Consider the following 18,988-nt stretch of genomic DNA (forward strand, 5'->3'; position numbering starts at 1 on the left):
GAAAATATGATGTAATCTAGACAGGCTCTCGAATGACTTAGACAGATTTAGTTCTGTGGTTTTAAATCATTTTAGCACGCTGTCACCTGAACCTACTGCTTTTTTAATGAATCAGTATTTCATGTTTCAGAAATGGGAGTGATTGCTTAAGGTTTTTAATCCGTAACACAAAGCAGAGGTTATTCGATATATGTATACATTTATCCAAATTAATATGAATAGTGTTGTCGTTTCTTATATCTTAACTAAACGATTCCTTTTGGCGATGAAATTACCTATTATTGTTTATTAAATCAAGTCAATGTGTTGGGCGCAAATAGGCCTCTTATTGGCCCACGTCGCCCTAAAACTATAAAACCGACCAACCAACCTCAGCTTACTCTTAACAGGTGAAATTACATAGCCTAAGTTCAAGGTGTGAGTTCAATTCCACACTCAGCACTTTAAATAGTTGTTACCCAGAACAGCTAAAACTGAATTAATCTGACATTTAAACCAACAAAAACACATCCTCATAACAGCTCACTAACAAGTGAGTGAGTGAGTGAGTGAGTTAGGATTTACAGTCACATCGGTAATATTTCAGCCATATCGTGACCAAAACAAGTTGTAAATTCACCCTAAATACATGAAAATTATAAAAAGCTGTCAACGAAGGACAGTAAAACCAAGTAGAATATCACAGTATCACACCTCTCTCCAAAATTGGATTTCAAATTAGGACAATACAGTATAAAAGGATTGGCTATAGATCGCCAACAACTGAAGGTAGATCCCTATACTAGGGACCATGGGGACTTACAGTACCTCTGCTACCTGCATGGACCCTAGCCGGATTGAAGTACCAGACGAAAGTTTGTGGCAGACAATCTATTCACATATTTTGAAACAACAAGCTGTAATATAAGTAATATATGAGAGCATGACTTCACAGACCTGTTTCTTACACGCCCTTGAAATACACCATTTAAGCATCGAAACAACGCACATTTTGTCTATCTTAATCATAAATGTCCATCACTCTCCGCTCGAATGACAATGTTATTTAAGCACTCGACATCTTAACGTTCAGCGGGAATCGGGAAATGAACAACCTCCGGCTTGATTGTGCTCAGTTACGTGAGGTCACTCGCCACTCCCACGTGATGGAATCTGTTCACGTGAACACTGTCCTCATCAGCGGATCAAAGTCAACAAATACACTTTTAGTCCTCAAATGACATGTGTGTGGTAGATTACTGCTTATTGACGTCAAAAATATATACAAGGACTTACAGTGGATAGATAATGCCAGAAAACATAACACCACAATTTCACATTGTATGACATAAGACAGTTTTTACAGCTTTTATTCTGTTAAATATTTTCTTAGACAGAGTGTCCACATACTCGTTTGCCCATATCAACCACCATATCTGTCAGGACTCGTGGAGGAACGTGCACAGTATTGGCAAACCTGTTGTCGCTGTACCAACTGCTGTAGAGTTTACCACCCCAAACAGCCAAATGTTCCATGTGATTGTTTCTGTGATGTTTATACTCGAAAGGGAAGAGTTCAATCAGACCTGTTCCTGGAACCTGGAACAACGACAGTGCCAACCCTGCACCGTGCACGCCGATAAGAATATCCGTTTCCGTCATTAATTGTATTTGTTCTCTGATAGTTAAAGTCTCTAGTGCTATGGCTTGTACAGGAGTTCCAGGAAATGTGTTTTTCAGCGCCTGAATGAGATCATCGGAATTATTGAACTGCCTTTTTATTGTGCCCTTGACATTTCTTGGATGAGCTATGTAGTTCCTTCTCAGCACAACGGTTATCTTAATCCTGTCACAATCTATTCTCCTGCCCTGAAATCCTCCTACGCGATTGGAAACCTCATACCGGAAGTCGTCGATGTAGGGAATAGGCTTTTCGCCACGCACAATTGGCACATGTTTTAACTCGGGTACTAGGGCAAACTGTTCCAGGAGTGTTGTTGTTTTCAACCACCCAACTCTGACAACCTTCTTGAAGAACAGTTCCCACAATCCGTCTAGACCAGTAGCTGGATGGGCGTCAAGGATGAGAATGGTGGTCTCGGCAGCAGCTCTGTTCATTTCCCGGGCATTCAGATATGCGCTGTACAGCTCTATGACGGTCCAGTACATATTTGCATAGTCGACACGAACAATTCCAACAGTCACTCCCTCTAAACACTTCATATATTCCAGCTCTGTTCTATTTGACACAGTGATTGCTTTGGTCACATCATATACAGATGCCTGATGACGAAACTTTTTCATGTGCCTCTTCAAACCAGGCCTTCCAATGCATAGGGTTCTCAAGAAGCCAAATCCAAAATTGAAATATTCCATACTTTCATTTTGATGTTTAACGTCAGCGATGTTCTCTCCTCCTCTCCTGGTTCCAAAGGCTCTGGATGGATCTAAAATCATGTCTTGTAACTTCATGCCACCAGATGGTAAATGCCCCATGCTCTTTGAACATTCTCGCTCATGCCCATGTATGGTCAGTGATAAATGTTTGGTTCCAAAGAAAACTTTTGTTATTACTAAGACGAGATAGAATGCCAGAACGGCAGATGGGAGGAATTTGAATAGTGACCGGAATATTCTTGAGAAATACCTCAAATTAATCATATTTATTATCTATATTCGATTATACAACGCCCTTAACTGACTTAATTAACTGAAACGATCACTGAAAATGCATAATAGATATGTAATGATGATCAGTAAGATGTGGTGACGACAGTTATCACAGCCAGTACACAATGGCTCTGGAGAGAGTGCTTGATGAGATGGCCCTCAAAGCCCCTGGAGAGAACAAATCACAGAAACATCACATATGTTGATGTGAACGGGTCCTCTGGAAGGCAGTCTGTTCCTTTTCCAACTTGAGGGTTATATGCACGTTTGTGATGAGAGTAGAGGTGAAGCGTCAAGGTTCACTATTGGAAGACAGAAAAAGAGATTTATAACAAAATGAATAATTGTTGAAGGTAGTGCATTTCGTAAACAAGCTTTATGACGAAAAGAAAACCATGCTACATTTAATTCAATACTCCACTCTTACACAACGAAGAATATATAAAAAAAATCAAAAATACATTACATGATACTCTGCTCCAATGTGCAACAAATATTGGCAATGAAGACGAATTGAACAACCTTATAAAAGAATTGAAAATATCTTAGTCTTTATTTCTAGAAACTTTCTTAATGAATTTTAGAGGAAAACAATTTCATTTTCTACATTCATTAAGAAAAATAGAGAGAAAAAACTCAAAAATCAATACAAATTCTTGAAGAAAATATAAGAAGCGACTTTAACAATCTAAATGAAAAATATTTAGCAGAATTAGCTACTAAGAAAACACTTTTGGAGCAAATTAATGAGGAAGATGTAAGAAGAACTCAATTTCTAAAAAGAGCAAAATAGTATGAAGAAGGAGAAAAACTGACCAGCTAATTTTGTCACCTGGAAAACAGGAATTTTACTAGTAAGATTATAGGTAGTGTTATGAAAGATAACGGCGATCTGATTACAGATGGTAGTGGTATTCTAGATGAACTGAAACAGTTTTACAGTAATTTGTATAGAGATATTTACCAACATGAGGAACAAAATGATATAGATTTAAGTACTATTAACATTCCAAAGATAACTAAGAAAGAATTTGAGGATTTGGAAAAAGAATTAGCTTAGAAGAAAATAATAAGGCTGTTTTATCTATGAAGAATGATAAAAGCTCAGGAATTGATGGTTACCCATTGAATTCTTTCAATGGCTTTTGGAGAGATTTAAGTCCTTGGGTTATAAATAAATAAATAATTAACTGTTACAATGAACTGGGGAATTATTACTTGTTTACCTAAACCAAATAGAGACAGAAAATTCCAAAAAACTGGCGACCTATTTCATTACTAAATTCCCTTTACAAAATAGTAAGCCCATGTATAGCAAACAAGTTTAAATCAACACTAGATACAATTGTACATGAAAATCAAACAGGTTTTATACCTGGGAGATGTATGGGTGAAAATATAAGACTTCTATATGATATTGTCTTTGAAACAAGAAGGGTAAATAAACACGGCCTGTTATTACTAATAGATTTTGAAAAAGCCTTTGACACTATCTCCAAAACATTTATAATACAGGTAATGAAAGCGTTTGGATTTGGGCCCAATATTATCAAATGGATTCAAATTCTGACTGGTAATAATACAGCTGTGATACAAAATGGGCACATCTCTTCCTTTTTCCAGCAGGAACGGGGGGAAAAAAACCCTTAATGATACAGAACAGAAACTTGGACAATATGCGGATGATATACAGCTATATCTAGATGGATCCGAAACAAAACTCAATGTTGCATTTGAAACACTGAATAAATTCTATCAAATGTCAGGATAGTCCTAGACCAAATGTTAGAAAAGTCCCTATCTTTTAGGATCTCTCAGCAGCAGTAAAAGCGTTATCCAGTAATTGGTATGACAACTCCCACCCTCCAGAGATTCTTGTCAATGTGGAACTAGACACAGAATGTATCAGGTTGCTGAAAACAAACAAGGATTACCCCGCTGTTGAAACAGTGTCCACATGTTCATAGACCACCTGCATGAGTATTAACCGCATGGTTTAATGGACGGTGACAAGCACTGATGTTCAACATGATCAGGATATGCAGTATGGGTGATAAGGCCTTGTGTATCATATTACCTGATAATGATGTTATCTCTACATTTGGCCTAGGAGTAAGGACTCAAAATGAACATAAACAAGACAAAAGCTATCTGGATAGGCTCAATGACAGGTAGTAATATAACTTTAGCCAATGACTTTTATCTTGACTGGCACAGTGGAGACTTTGAAATCTTAGGAATAACACTTAATGCTTCTCTTAAAGACCTTTGGGTAATTAACACAAGAAAACGCCTAGAACATATTAATAGATTACTTGCTAGTTGGCGAAGAAGAAACTTGACTCTTATCGGGAAAATCACTGTTATCAAAACTCAATCAATTTCTTCTCTAGAACATATTTTCTCAGCACTCCCTAACCCGCCAAAAACATTCATCGATGAACTCAATAAAATAATCTATAGATTCATATGGAATACTAATAATAACATTATTGAAGACGAATTCCATTTTATGTTTATTTGTCCTGTATATGAAAATCTAAGAAATAAGTATCTACCACAACTGTCTTTATCTCAATTCAATGTTAATCTATTGTCTTCCTTACTTTCCTGCAAAGAACCTCCAAAACAACACAAAGTTGCCCTATTTATCAACCATGCATTTTTGTTAAGAAAAGAATTGATTAGTTAGAAAGTTGATTATATATGTCATTGTTAAGATGTATCTCTCTTGTATATGGGCCTATGGCCTTTCATACAATAAAGAATTGAACTGAATTAATAAGATTAAAAGGTCTAATATCAGTAGAACTTACGAGGATGGAGGCGTCAGAATGGGTGACATTGAATGTTTCATTAATGCTTCAAAATTATCATCATTGAAATGTCACTTAAGGAAACTTCAAGTTTTAATAGCATCTTTCCCTTAAGTCATTAGTACTTTCTAGGTTCTAATGCTGTTGATTGCTTATCTGGTAATGATAATCCTTATTTGAGAGGGGTTTTATCTGCTTGGAGAGTATTTTATTAACAACACAACTTTGACAGCGATGACTTAGACAAAATCTTGGCTCAGCGACTTTGTTTAAATCATTTCTCTAAATCTTCATACATGATACGAAATTGGTTTAATTGCGGTATACATTATGTCAGCGATATTTGTAATGAAAATGGATTTCTTAGTTTTGAAGATGTAAAACAGAGGTACCAAAAAAGAGGAACCTTCTTAGATTATCATCATTTGTTAAATAACATTCGAGTGAACTGGAGACAACTTGTAGAAAACAGAACTCTCTGCTTAAATCAGTTAAACATTAATAGAGTTTACCAAGATATGATCTCAAATGTTAAAAGTTCAAGGATATTCTATGATTAAGTGATTAAGAACAACAATACCCCTAAGGTACTTGAGTATTGGAATACTGTCTTTCAGCATGATATATGTGGAGTGATGTATTCAGATATTACAGGACATGTACAAATGATTGTAAGCTGTTAGAATTCAGTACAGATTTATTTTACAGAATAATTTATACAAAGAAAGAACTATTAAGATGATACTTTTACTTTTTGTAAAAATACCTCAGAGGACATATTGCATGTACTTTTTTACTGTGATTTAGTTAATAACTTTTGGCAAAATGTAGAACAATTTCTAAATACCCACCTCCAGTGTAATGTCACATTTACAAAATTCACTATCATGTTTGGAGTGTACTCAAACAATAACATACTAAATCATATTATACCACTAGGGTATGTTATGTCCATTGTTCTGGCAGGTTGATTTTCTGTGAATCAACCTTCTATCTGCACGTGCAGAGGTTGATATGTGGATAACAACCTTGGCGGTGCAGGAAACGCACGTGCAACAAGCAATGTACGAGTCCATTCGGCGCCCACGTGGTATAAATAGGTTAGCACCCCCACTCTGCGGGTGATATGGATTCAAAGCTCTCGCCTGACGGCTCGAGCGTTGAAATCCATATCACCCTTGAGGAGGGTGCTAACGTATACTTATACTTCTTGCCAAAAGATTCATTTATGTTTCAAGTGTAAAACAACAAGCACTTTCCCTTGAGGGATTTCTTAAGTTATTAAAAGATATATGTACAACTGAAAAATATATAGCTAGGAAAAAAAATAGCTTAGATCCCTTTACAAGGAAGTGGAAACATTTATATACCTTACTATGTGCTAAGCATTGAACTCTACTTATAATATCAGCTGATATTTCCAGACCCCACTCACTACAATCAAACCTTATCCCTCCAATTCTATATTTTATATGCCCTCTACAGAAACTTTAATGATATCTTATGTATCTAAATATTGAACCACACGTTGAAGTATCGATCAGAGAAAACACCAACCTGCTCCATGAGACCATCGTCATCCCGTATAAATCCAATTCAGTGACACCTGGTAAGCGTACATAACTCCTTGACGGAACGGACGGTCCCATGCTGCATTAAGCAACGTAGTCAAATACAACGCATAACGAACATATTTTTGACACCCACCTGGGTGTACACTATCAGCTGAATCAGATGGAAGCCACAGCTACCATATTTTCCCCCTTCAATACTGATCTACAACAGCATTAATGAAACTAACAATTTTTCTAATTTCCGAGGCAACAGATGTCAGGCATGCAATTTGGTCACACATGTCACGTTAATAATGGTGTGAATTTAATATACAGGAATTGAGTAGTAGAAATATCACATAGATAAATAAAAACAGAATGCCTTTTTCTCCAACATGTTTCGTTCTTTACTCTTCAGGGAGATTGTAGCAGTTACAATGCTACAATCTGTACATACTGTAACTGCTACAATCTCCCTGAAGAGAGTGTAACTGCTACAATCTCCCTGAAGAGACTGTAACTGCTACAATCTCCCTGAAGAACTCTAACTTCTACAATCTCCCTGAAGAGTGAAGAACGAAACATGCTGGAGAAAAAGGCATTCTGTTTTTATTTATCTATGTGATATTTATGGCTGAACACCTGTACTATTTTGGACATTTTATGCGTGTATATATATAGGTTGGAAATAAAAAAAATTGAATCATTTCAAATTAGTTTTAAGACAAGACACCTGAGAAATGGAGCTAGTCGCAATATCGGATCCACAGGGGGCCGACCCATCTGTGTTAATACTAGTTATACCAGTACTACCAACTGTGTAATAGCAGCTGTTAGATACATGTGTGTCCAATATATTAATAATTAATACTCACTCAGTTCGGCTAATTTAGAACGATATCAAAATATCTCGCCCATGGGCGAAAATTTCTACTTTTGCTCAACATTAATTTTTTCAGGTTTGGAAGTTGAACACTGTTCCTGGTTCTTTTGCCCTCAATCACCACCATCCGTTCCTTCACCGACATAGGGGCGCAACCTACGGCAATCAGATTGCCCAATTCGGTCGCCTTTTACGACCAGCAATAAGGTGTTGTGGACCTTTTCTGACCCAGGTCCACACGGTGGAAGAGCTATTAGCGTTACCCAGCACTCACCACGAGGAGGTTGTTCTTCACGAGTGCCCGGTAATACCAGAATACATATAACACCACAATATCACATTGTATGACATAAGATAGTTTCACAGCCTTTACTATGCTAAACATTATCTTAGACAGAGTATACATACTCGTCAGGACTCGTGGAGGAACGTGCACAGTGGTGGCTAACCTGTTGTCGCTGTACCAACTGCTGTAGAGTTTACCACCCCAAACAGCCAAATGTTCCATGTGATTGTTTCTGTGACGTTTATACTCGAAAGGGAAGAGTTCAATCAACCCTGTTCCTGGAACCTGGAACAACGACAGTGCCAACCCTGCACCGTGCACGCCGATAAGAATATCCGTTTCCGTCATTAATTGTATTTGTTCTCTGATAGTTAAAGTCTCTAGTGCTATGGCTTGTACAGGAGTTCCGGGAACAGCGTTTTTCAGCGCCTGAATGAGGTCATCGGAATTATTGAACTGCCTTTTTATTGTGCCCTTGACATTTCTTGGATGAGCTATGTAGTTCCTTCTCAGCACAACGGTTATCTTAATCCTGTCACAATCTATTCTCCTGCCCTGGAATCCTCCTACGCGATTGGAAACCTCATACCGGAAGTCGTCGATATAGGGAATAGGCTTTTCGCCACGCACAATTGGCACATGTTTTGACTCGGGAACCAGGGCAAACTGTTCCAGGAGTGTTGTTGTTTTCAACCATCCAACTCTGACAACGTTCTTGAAGAACAGTTCCCACAATCCGTCCAGACCAGTAGCTGGATGGGCGTCAAGGATGAGAATGGTGGTCTCGGCAGCAGTTCTGTTCATTTCCCGGGCATTCAGATATGCGCTGTACAGCTCTATGACGGTCCAGTACATATTTGCATAGTCGACACGAACAATTCCAACAGTCACTCCCTCTAAACACTTCATATATTTCAGCTCTGTTCTATTTGACACAGTGATTGCGTTGGTCACATCATATACAGATGCCTGATGACGGAACGTTTTCATGTGCCTCGTCAAACCAGGCCTTCCACTGCATAGGGTTCTCAAGAAGCCAAATCCAAAATTGAAATATTCCATACTTTCATTTTGATGTTTAACGTCAGCGATGTTCTCTCCTCCTCTCCTGGCTCCAAAGGCTCTGGATGGATCTAAAATCATGTCTTGTAACTTCATGCCACCAGATGGCAAATGCCCCATGCTCTTTGAACATTCTTGGTCATGCCCATGTATGGTCAGTGATAAATGTTTGGTGCCAAAGAAAACTTTTGTTATTACTAAGACGAGATAGAATGCCAGAACGGCAGATGGGAGGAATTTGAACAGTGACCTGAATATTCTTGAGAAATATCTCAAAGGAAGCATATTTATTAACTATATAGTTTAAACAATACCCTCAACTGACTCAAGAAAATGAAAAGAATAATTATATTGAAAATGCACAATACATATGTGATGATGTTCAGTAACTGGTGGTGGAGAAAGTTCTGCCACTCAGTATACAATGGCTATCTGGAGAGAGTGGTTGACGAGATGGCCTGCAAAACTACTGGAGAGAACAAATCACAGAAACATCACAAATGTTGATGTGCACGGGTCCACTTGAATGCAGCCTGTTCCTTTTCCAACTTGAGGTTATATGCACGTTTGTGATGAGAGTAGAGGTGAAGTATCAAGGCTCACTACTGTGAAAGAGATTTCACAAAATGTATCCTTGTTCAGCAGTGCATGTCGTAAACAAAACACCATACAAACAACTTAAAAAGTATGGATTTCAAACATTATGCCAAAAAGAGAACCATTCTACATTAATCCGTGGATAGGTGGTGGTGGTGGCGGCGGTGCGGGTTCGGGGGTTTGTTGGCAAATGGTTCTGGTTGGTTTTACTTGTCATCTAGTGCGTGAATCGTTGCTCATGATATCAATCACCGGACTGGTTCCAGATTCGATTATTTACACACCGCCGTAAAATAGCTGTATCTTTGGTGAGTGCGGCGTTAGATAACGAACAAACAGAACAGTAATTTCTCATTCCATGTAGCATTATCAACCTATCAACCGCATGTGAGAAAGTATGCTTCAGTTGTACACTTCAATGATGTTATAACAATTTCTCAGGAACGCCACAAACTATTTTAAGAAGAAGGTAATATTGTACTATAAAACAAAACTTACAGAGAATAATTAACTAAATATTGTATCACACGTCGAAGTATCGGTCAGAAAAAACACCTACTTGCTCAATGAGACCATCGTCATCGCATGTAAACAACTCCTTGACAGAGCAAACGACACCTTGTTAAGCTGCATTAAGCAACGTAGTCAAATACAACGCATAACGAACATATTCTTGACACAAGCATTGGGAGCACATCCCACCCGGGTGTTCTCTATCTGACGAAAGCTGATGAAATCCACAGCTATCATATTCTCCCCCTTCAATACTGATATACAACCGCATTAATGAAACTAACTATTATTCTAATTTCCGAGGCAACAGATGTCAGACATGCAATTTGGTCACACATGCCACGTTGATAAAGGTATAAATTTAATATACAGAAATTGAATACATGTATACAGCTTGTTGTTACATTGCCATACATTGGAATGTAACGGTGATTGCATCCGTGCCAAACAAGAGAATAGATTGCCTGATAGTGGTGTTAGGATCTACACCAAAAGGTCGCATATATTGCAATAAAGAAGTTGTATATTTATAGAACTGTCTCTCTTGTTGGTATTACTTGAGGAATTACTCTTTTGTACGACAGAGTCGTTTATAATAAAACAACTATCCGTTCTCAAGGGGTAACATTTATAACGTTAAATTTAATCCGATGAAGCTTTAATTAAATCCCGAAAACAAATCTATTCATACAGCACATGTGACTTGTAGTATTGATGAATTGGCTTTTGCTGAGTGTACTGTGTCGATGTATGTATGTTATATGTATGTATGTATGTATGTATGTATGTATGTATGTATGTATGTATGTATGTATGTATGTATGTATGTATGTATTATGTATGTATGTATGTATGTATGTATGTATGTATGTATGTATGTATGTATGTATGTATGTATGTATGTGTATGTATGCACACACACACACATATATATATATATGTGTGTGTGTGTGTAAGCGCACACACAGAGTGTGTGTTGTCGCGCGACCTCACACATAAGTTTGATACCAACCATTTCAAATTGGTTTTCACCCGAGGCACCTGAGAAATGTAGCCGGTCGCGATATCGGATCCACAGGGAGCCGACCCATCTGTGTTAATACTAGTTATAAAAGTACTACCAACTAGGAAATAGCAGCTGTTAGATACATGTGTATCCAATATATTTACAATTAACACGTCACCATTTTATTCTGGAAGCCCAATAGTCCAGAAACTCTCCGCACTATGGCCACTTTCTGACAGAGAATTTGACACAATTTGACACAACGTGCAGCTGTTATGAGTATATGTAAAGGATGAGAAAATTAAAACAAATTTTGTCGACAACTCAAAATTTAGAAATTATCTTAGCGAGAATGTTTCGTTTTGGAGGTTGTAAATGAATGAGAGTATGTTTATAAGTTTCATGACAAAATATTAACTCATTGTGACTTATTTCGGCTAATTTACAGCGATAATCGAAAAAGATTTGGCCCAAAGACGAGAATTTCTACTTTTGCTCAGTATTCATGTTTTTATCAGCCTTGGAGGTTGTAAATGAATGAAAGTATGTTTATAAGTATCGTGACACAAAATCCAACTTATTGTGACTCAAAATATTTGCCCATGGGCGAAAAAGATGTGGCCCATGGCCGAGAATTTCTACTTTTGCTCAAAATTCATATTTTGTTCAGGTTTGGAGATTGTAAATGAATGAAAGTATATTTGTCAGTATCGTGACACAAAATTTAATCATTTCGACTTAATTCGACTCATTTAGAGCGTTATTACAAAATCTCACCCATGGTCGAAAACATTTGGCCCATGGGCCTGATTACTTCTGCTATAAAAAATATAATTATTTCAGGGTGATGGGGTAGCCTAGTGGTTAAAGCGTTAACTCGTCACGCCAAAGACGCGGGTTCCATTCCCCACATGGGTACAATGTGTGAAGCCCATTTCTGGTGTCCTCCGCCGTGATATTGCTGGAATATTGCTAAAAGCGGCGTAAAACCATACTCACTCACTCATTACTTCAGTACTATATCACACACGTGATTCTTCAATACCTGCTCCGAATATCCACGTTAATGGTGCATGAACTGCTGCTTGCGTTAACAATATGGAAACTGTACAGACTTGCTTGCAGTTACCATCTGTTTAACACAAATAACTCTAAATTATTTATCTACCATGAATTACTGTCGGTTAGAAATTTAACGTTGCTGTAAAAATCATACCTCTAAAAATCGTACCAGCTTAACGTGGGAGATTAACCGGTAGTGATGTTGGTCTTTTATCACTTTGATGAAACCCACCGGTATGGTGATGAGCAATCCTAGATTGTATACTAAACAGTAAGAGAAACGCAAGTTTCGAAAAAATGAAATCTCATAAATGTAAGCGTTCATGTTTATGTATTCTATTTAAAAACGTGACAAAAGCCTGAGTTGCGTTTTTTTGGCTTTTCAGTATATATTATTAGTCAGGTTGATTCCAAATTTGAACTCGCCATTACAGCTTTGCACGGGACACAGTTCGACTGACTGCAGTGTCCCTTCATAGCGTATGATCACTTCCCTAGTCAATCTGGAGAGGTATCAACACGTCGCCAAACTCACTGACGTTGAAACACAACATTTGTACACTCTGGAAACGCCGAGCGAAATACTGCTGAAATCAAGTGCACATGCATTAATTAATTTTTATATATGTGGGCTGTTTGTGTTACGAGGATTGGCAAGTCAGGCAATACGTGGTCATACCGCATACGCAGACCACAAGCTCCATTAAAAACCTCCCACGAGTTAACAGATGTTACGCTATAGCTTGGCTGGTATATACCATTTATTCCATTTTGCTTATCGCACTTTCATAAAAATAAGACTATTTCCAGGTAATGTATTCAAGTGGTTTATTCAACAAGAGACGCAGCCCATCGGCCCACGAAACAGCAGTTGTACAGCAGCCACAATATATACTGCCTACATTAACAGATTTGTCCTCAATTGCATAGAATTCTCAACATACATAGCCAACTTTCTTATAAGATCACTGTTATCACTGTACATTAAAAGATTAAATTTAGCTAATGTTGGAAACACGTAGTATTTCCTAGGAATACACTTTTCACGTACATCGACATGCGCCTGGCATACAAAAAAAGAAGTGGTACTCATCTTCGACATCGTTCATTTTGCATCACAAAATCATTTCTTGGGACATTTGAATATCTACCCATCTCAATTTTCAGTTGGTGAGAACTACATCTAAACTTAGCTAAAGCGACACAAAATTTCCGAATAGTTATATGCTTAATATAATGCTCTGGATATAAGTTAGACTTGTACATAGAATAATTATGTTTTAGAGCCTTGTGACTAAGATGTATGCCAAACTTGCTGATAAATACATTTAGCTCTATCCATAAATTCTGATAAAAACGCTTGATCATTATCAATACACTGGTTATCCCAAACATAACCAAATATCATTTGAAATAACACCTTTCTCAGTTTTGAAGCCCAATTAGATTTACCATGACTTATATATTTAACATTAACATGTCATAACATTTCTTGGGTAAGCGTGAGTTATATTTAGCATGGATAGCAGTTTATACCAATATTTTATACAACGCTTATAGGCGAAGATATATAACGGGTATCTCCAACACTCACCATAAAGGACATGGTTTGACGTTGACGTTTTCACACCAAGAAAATATTTACATGTTTGAACATGTACTCCTTTAATAGCACTGCTGATCTTACATTCAGAATCAAAGTATACTATATAATAAGATTGACATCACTTTAGTATCAAAAACCTTAAAGAAAACTTCATATGGTAATGGTCTAAACTTCGACAGACATTTTACAACACCAAATAATGCTTTTCTAGATTGCAACGATGAATTAATAAACTGCCTATTCCAAGTTAAATTTCCAGAAAATACCACACCTAAATATCTATAACATGAGACACATTCAATGAGGTTGCCATCAAAATACCATTTTTCGCCCCTCGAAAGAACTACGCCGTTTTTAAAGACAGCCACTTCAGCTTTATCTAAATTTACACTTAAATTATATTGGTGACAATACTGTTGTAACACGTCAATTCGAGTTTGTAACCCTCCAATAGTGTCAGATATAAGAACGACGTCATCCGCACACAGCAATAAGAATAAATGAGTCAAGTCTGGATGTAACTGGATGCCAGGAAAACTTGAACTTTCTCTTTTCTCAGCAAGATCATTAATGAACAACGAAAATAGCACTGGGCGTAAGACACATCTCTGACGCACTCCCGCATTACACTTAAACATATCTGAAACTAAATTATTAAATTTAACACACGATTTTACGCTCTCGCGGATAGATTTAATACACCCTAACATTTTTGTCGAAACTCCCTTGTGTTGCAAAACTGTCCACAGTTAGAACGATTAACAAAAGCGAAAGCCTTAGCAAACTCCACAAATAAAGCATAGACTTTACCGTTCTTTTTCCCCAAGAGTCGACCGACAACAGACAGCAAAATGAGGATATTATCCATAGCCGAATAACCATGCCGAAATCCGGCCTCTGATTCCGAATTGTTTTCATACGCATCGCACCAAAACTTTAAGCTAGCATTCAAGACTGAAATATACATTTTACTAAAAATACCCAAGATAGTTACACCTCGATAATTAGATGTAGTGTTAAAATCTCTGTTTTTATGCAATGGGACTATCAATGACTCTGGGAAAACGCTACTATGAAAAAGACCATTTCGTAAAACAGTAAGAAGAGGTAGCAAGACATCACATGAATGCTTAAAAAATCGGCAATAACCTTATCGTGTCCTGGGGATTTTGATGTTTTGAGATTATCCAAAGCAGCTTTCACTTCCTCCTGCGTAATTGTGGAATCCAAATGACAGCAGTAATGCATCAATGTCAATTATGACATTGTCTACGTCAATATTGCTATCATCCACATCAACCGAACCCATATATATATTTCTAAAGTAAGACTGCCATTCCTGCGATGCAATACGTGGTCTAGCAGAGAAGGAAGCACCAGAAGAATGCTTAAGTGTTGACCAAAAGGACTTACTATTATAAGATTATTCATCAATTAACTTCTTAATCTATTCAAATACAAACACCTTTTGTCCCGAACAACAACTGCAAATACATTTCTTGCCTTTAAATACTGTCTCAAACTATTATCACATTTATTCATTTTAAACACTCTATGTAACCTATCTCTCTCACATCGGAGATAGTTACACTCCGGATCATACCATAATTGTTGAGGTTCATGTGTATAACTATCACATTGGCGCTTCTTACAATTGCAACTCGCAGCCTTACATACTGCATCTGTAAACATTTCTATGGCAACATTAATATTTGTAGACATGGATTGTAAACATTATTCAAATATGGACATAATCCCATCTGAAAGCAGATTACCCCTAAACAATTCAGCTTTGTCCTCGACCCATACATAACGGTAGTCATCCGATGCCGCATGTGAAGCATAAACATGCACGTGCGGGCATCCAGCGTCCCAGACATGAAATGAACAAGTTAGTGGTAAATGATCAGAGTCTGCCCTAGATATAATTTTGAAATCATTATAAAGTGTAAACAACATGGGTGAACATATCACTTAGTCAATAACACTTGTACCCAGTTGATTTATGAATGTGTAATCTCCTGAGCGTGCATCAGATCCACAGCGACCGTTCATAATAAACAAGTTTAAAGCGGAGCACCTCTCAATGAGAACTTTTCTGGAGTGATTAACAACTTTATCACAGGAGCGTCTCTCCGTGTCAAGCTTGTCAAATAACACATAAATATCATCATATCCTAACATATCAGCAATGCTATCTTCAAAGCTGTCAGGGTCCTCTCCAGTTCTAGCATTTAGATCACCTCAAATCATAATTTACATGTCACTAAAATCATGCAAAAAGGTTAATAACTGTTCAAACAACATCGTGATTCCACACTTACATTGTTTTCGGTCATACAAATCTGACCCACCAGGATACACATACTCAGATGCTATTACAACATCTTTATCCAACTTGAAAAGCTTCTTGTCAAACGCTGTGAAAATATCATTATCATTATAAATGTCCGTTCTTTCCACAAATATTTCGAATCAACGTTTCTTAATTAAAACATCAAGACCACCACGGAGTATTCCTTTTACGGACGTTTTTTACGGCATTTATGTTATGCAATTAGAGTCCTGGAAACAAATCAAAGTCACTAACCCATGTTTCTGACAGAATCACAAAATCGAAGTGCTGGAAGATTTGTACATGTATAAAGTTAAAGTCATTATATTTCTTTAAAAAACCGGCAATGTTCCAAAACAAATACCTTCATGTGCATTGTTCTAATTGGCTGTTTATTCGGGCTCGGCCATGCCCCTGTTCTCCATCGTCCGTTCCTTGCGTATCTGGTGCTGTTTCAGAGGGCGGTTCCTCTCCCCATCTAATTTTAATGCTGGTTTTTAATGCTGGTGGTCCCCAAAATCTCCATTTCAAGCCTGTCTGTACTTGCACCCAGATCCAGACGAAGTATGTGTTGTTGATTTCTTACGTCATCGATATCTGATTTTAGTCCTTTAACAGCTTCAGTCAGTTTCCTTGTATCAGACTTAACGTCTCTAATGGTTCGAGACAAGTCGTTTTAAACTGATCGAAGCTCTCTTAAAATATCATCCTTTATATTTGTAAACTCTTCTCTATCACTAGATTTATTTAATGGAACATGGTTCGGCTCTTTGTCGCAAGATAGAAGAAGATTGTGGAAACACTGCATAGTTGTAGGCAACAGAACAATTGAATACCGTACGAATCATGTGGCCAAGAGACGATAGCCGACGTCCATGCTGTATGTCGACTTCGAGTAGGAGGTGTACAAGCCAACATGGCCGACTTGCCTCAGACCTCGTGGGTGACGAAAGAGCCCTATCCTTCCCCTCCATATATCTAGTGACACCCCCCACTAAGCTGAAGACGGTCCTGGATAGACTCCACGCACCTGTATAAACGAATGATGTTATATATCGGATTCAGGTTGGTGTCATATGGCTTTTTTCACACGGTGCAGTCAGAGCTCTGTCTCCACTCCCACGTGAAGGAATTTGTGCAACGTCAACAAATACAGCTTGAGTCATGCCTGTGGTAGATTACTGATTATTGACGTCAATATATAGATAATACCAGATAACATATAATTTCACAATACCACAAGGTATGACATAAGACAATTCCACAGCTTTTATTCTGCTAAATATTATCTCAGACAGAGTGTCCACACACTCGTTTGCCCATGTCAACCACCATATTCGTCAGGACTCGTGGAGGAACGTGCACAGTGGTGGCTAACCTGTTGTCGCTGTACCAACTGCTGTAGAGTTTACCACCCCAAACAGCCAAATGTTCCATGTGATTGTTTCTGTGTTGTTTATACTCGAAAGGGAAGAGTTCAATCAACCCTGTTCCTGGAACCTGGAACAACGACAGTGCCAACCCTGCACCGTGCACGCCGATAAGAATATCCGTTTCCGTCATTAATTGTATTTGTTCTCTGACAGTTAAAGTCTCCAGTGCTATGGCTTGTACAGGAGTTCCGGGAAATGCGTTTTTCAGCGCCTGAATGAGATCATCGGAATTATTGAACTGCCTTTTTATTGTGCCCTTGACATTTCTTGGATGAGCTATGTAGTTCCTTCTCAGCACAACGGTTATCTTAATCCTGTCACAATATATTCTCCTGCCCTGGAATCCTCCTACGCGATGGGAAACCTCATACCGGAAGTCGTCGATGTAGGGAATAGGCTTTTCGCCACGCACAATTGGCACATATTTTAACTCGGGAACCAGGGCAAGCACTTCGAGGAGTGTTGTTGTTTTCAACCACCCAACTCTGACGACCTTCTTGAAGAGTAGTTCCCACAGTCCGTCTAGGCCAGTAGCTGGATGGGCGTCAAGGATGAGAATGGTGGTCTCGGCAGCAGTTCTGTTCATTTCCCGGGCATTCAGATATGCGCTGTACAGCTCTATGACGGTCCAGTACATATTTGCATAGTCGACACGAACAATTCCAACAGTCAGTCCCTCTAAACACTTCATATATTTCAGCTCTGTTCTATTTGACACAGTGATTGCGTTGGTCACATCATATACAGATGCCTGATGACGGAACGTTTTCATGTGCCTCTTCAAACCAGGCCTTCCACTGCATAGGGTTCTCAAGAAGACAAATCCAAAATTGAAATATTCCATACTTTCATTTTGATGTTTAACGTCAGCGATGTTCTCTCCTCCTCTCCTGGTTCCAAAGGCTCTGGATGGATATAAAATCATGTCTTGTAACTTCATGCCACCAGATGGCAAATGTCCCATGCTCTTTGAACATTCTCGGTCATGCCCATGTATGGTCAGTGATAAATGTTTGGTGCCAAAGAAAACTTTTGTTATTACTAAGACGAGATAGAATGCCAGAACGGCAGATGAGAGGAATTTGAATAGTGACCGGAATATTCTTGAGAAATACCTCAAAGGAAGCATAATAACTATATTAGATTAAACAATACCCTTAACTGAAAACAACCCTAAAAGATTGTGA

The 18,988-nt window shown here is 38.0% G+C and overlaps 2 protein-coding genes across 2 annotated transcripts; both read right to left on the minus strand.

Moving 5' to 3' along the window:
• Positions 1-8,160: 8,160 nt before the first annotated feature.
• LOC124291307 lies at positions 8,161-9,369 on the minus strand. Its single transcript, XM_046728280.1, has one exon. The coding sequence runs from the start codon at positions 9,367-9,369 to the stop codon at positions 8,161-8,163; it is 1,209 nt and encodes a 402-aa protein (XP_046584236.1).
• A 7,889-nt stretch (positions 9,370-17,258) lies between these two features.
• LOC124291309 lies at positions 17,259-18,765 on the minus strand. The gene has a single exon (XM_046728281.1). It carries the CDS (start codon positions 18,763-18,765, stop codon positions 17,659-17,661), a length of 1,107 nt encoding a protein of 368 aa, XP_046584237.1. The 3' UTR covers positions 17,259-17,658.
• Between the last annotated feature and the right edge of the window lie 223 nt (positions 18,766-18,988).

This window comes from Haliotis rubra, unplaced genomic scaffold (assembly GCF_003918875.1).
Source record: "Haliotis rubra isolate DU_JTF1 unplaced genomic scaffold, ASM391887v1 Scf49, whole genome shotgun sequence".
Classification (NCBI taxonomy): Eukaryota; Metazoa; Mollusca; class Gastropoda; order Lepetellida; family Haliotidae; genus Haliotis; species Haliotis rubra.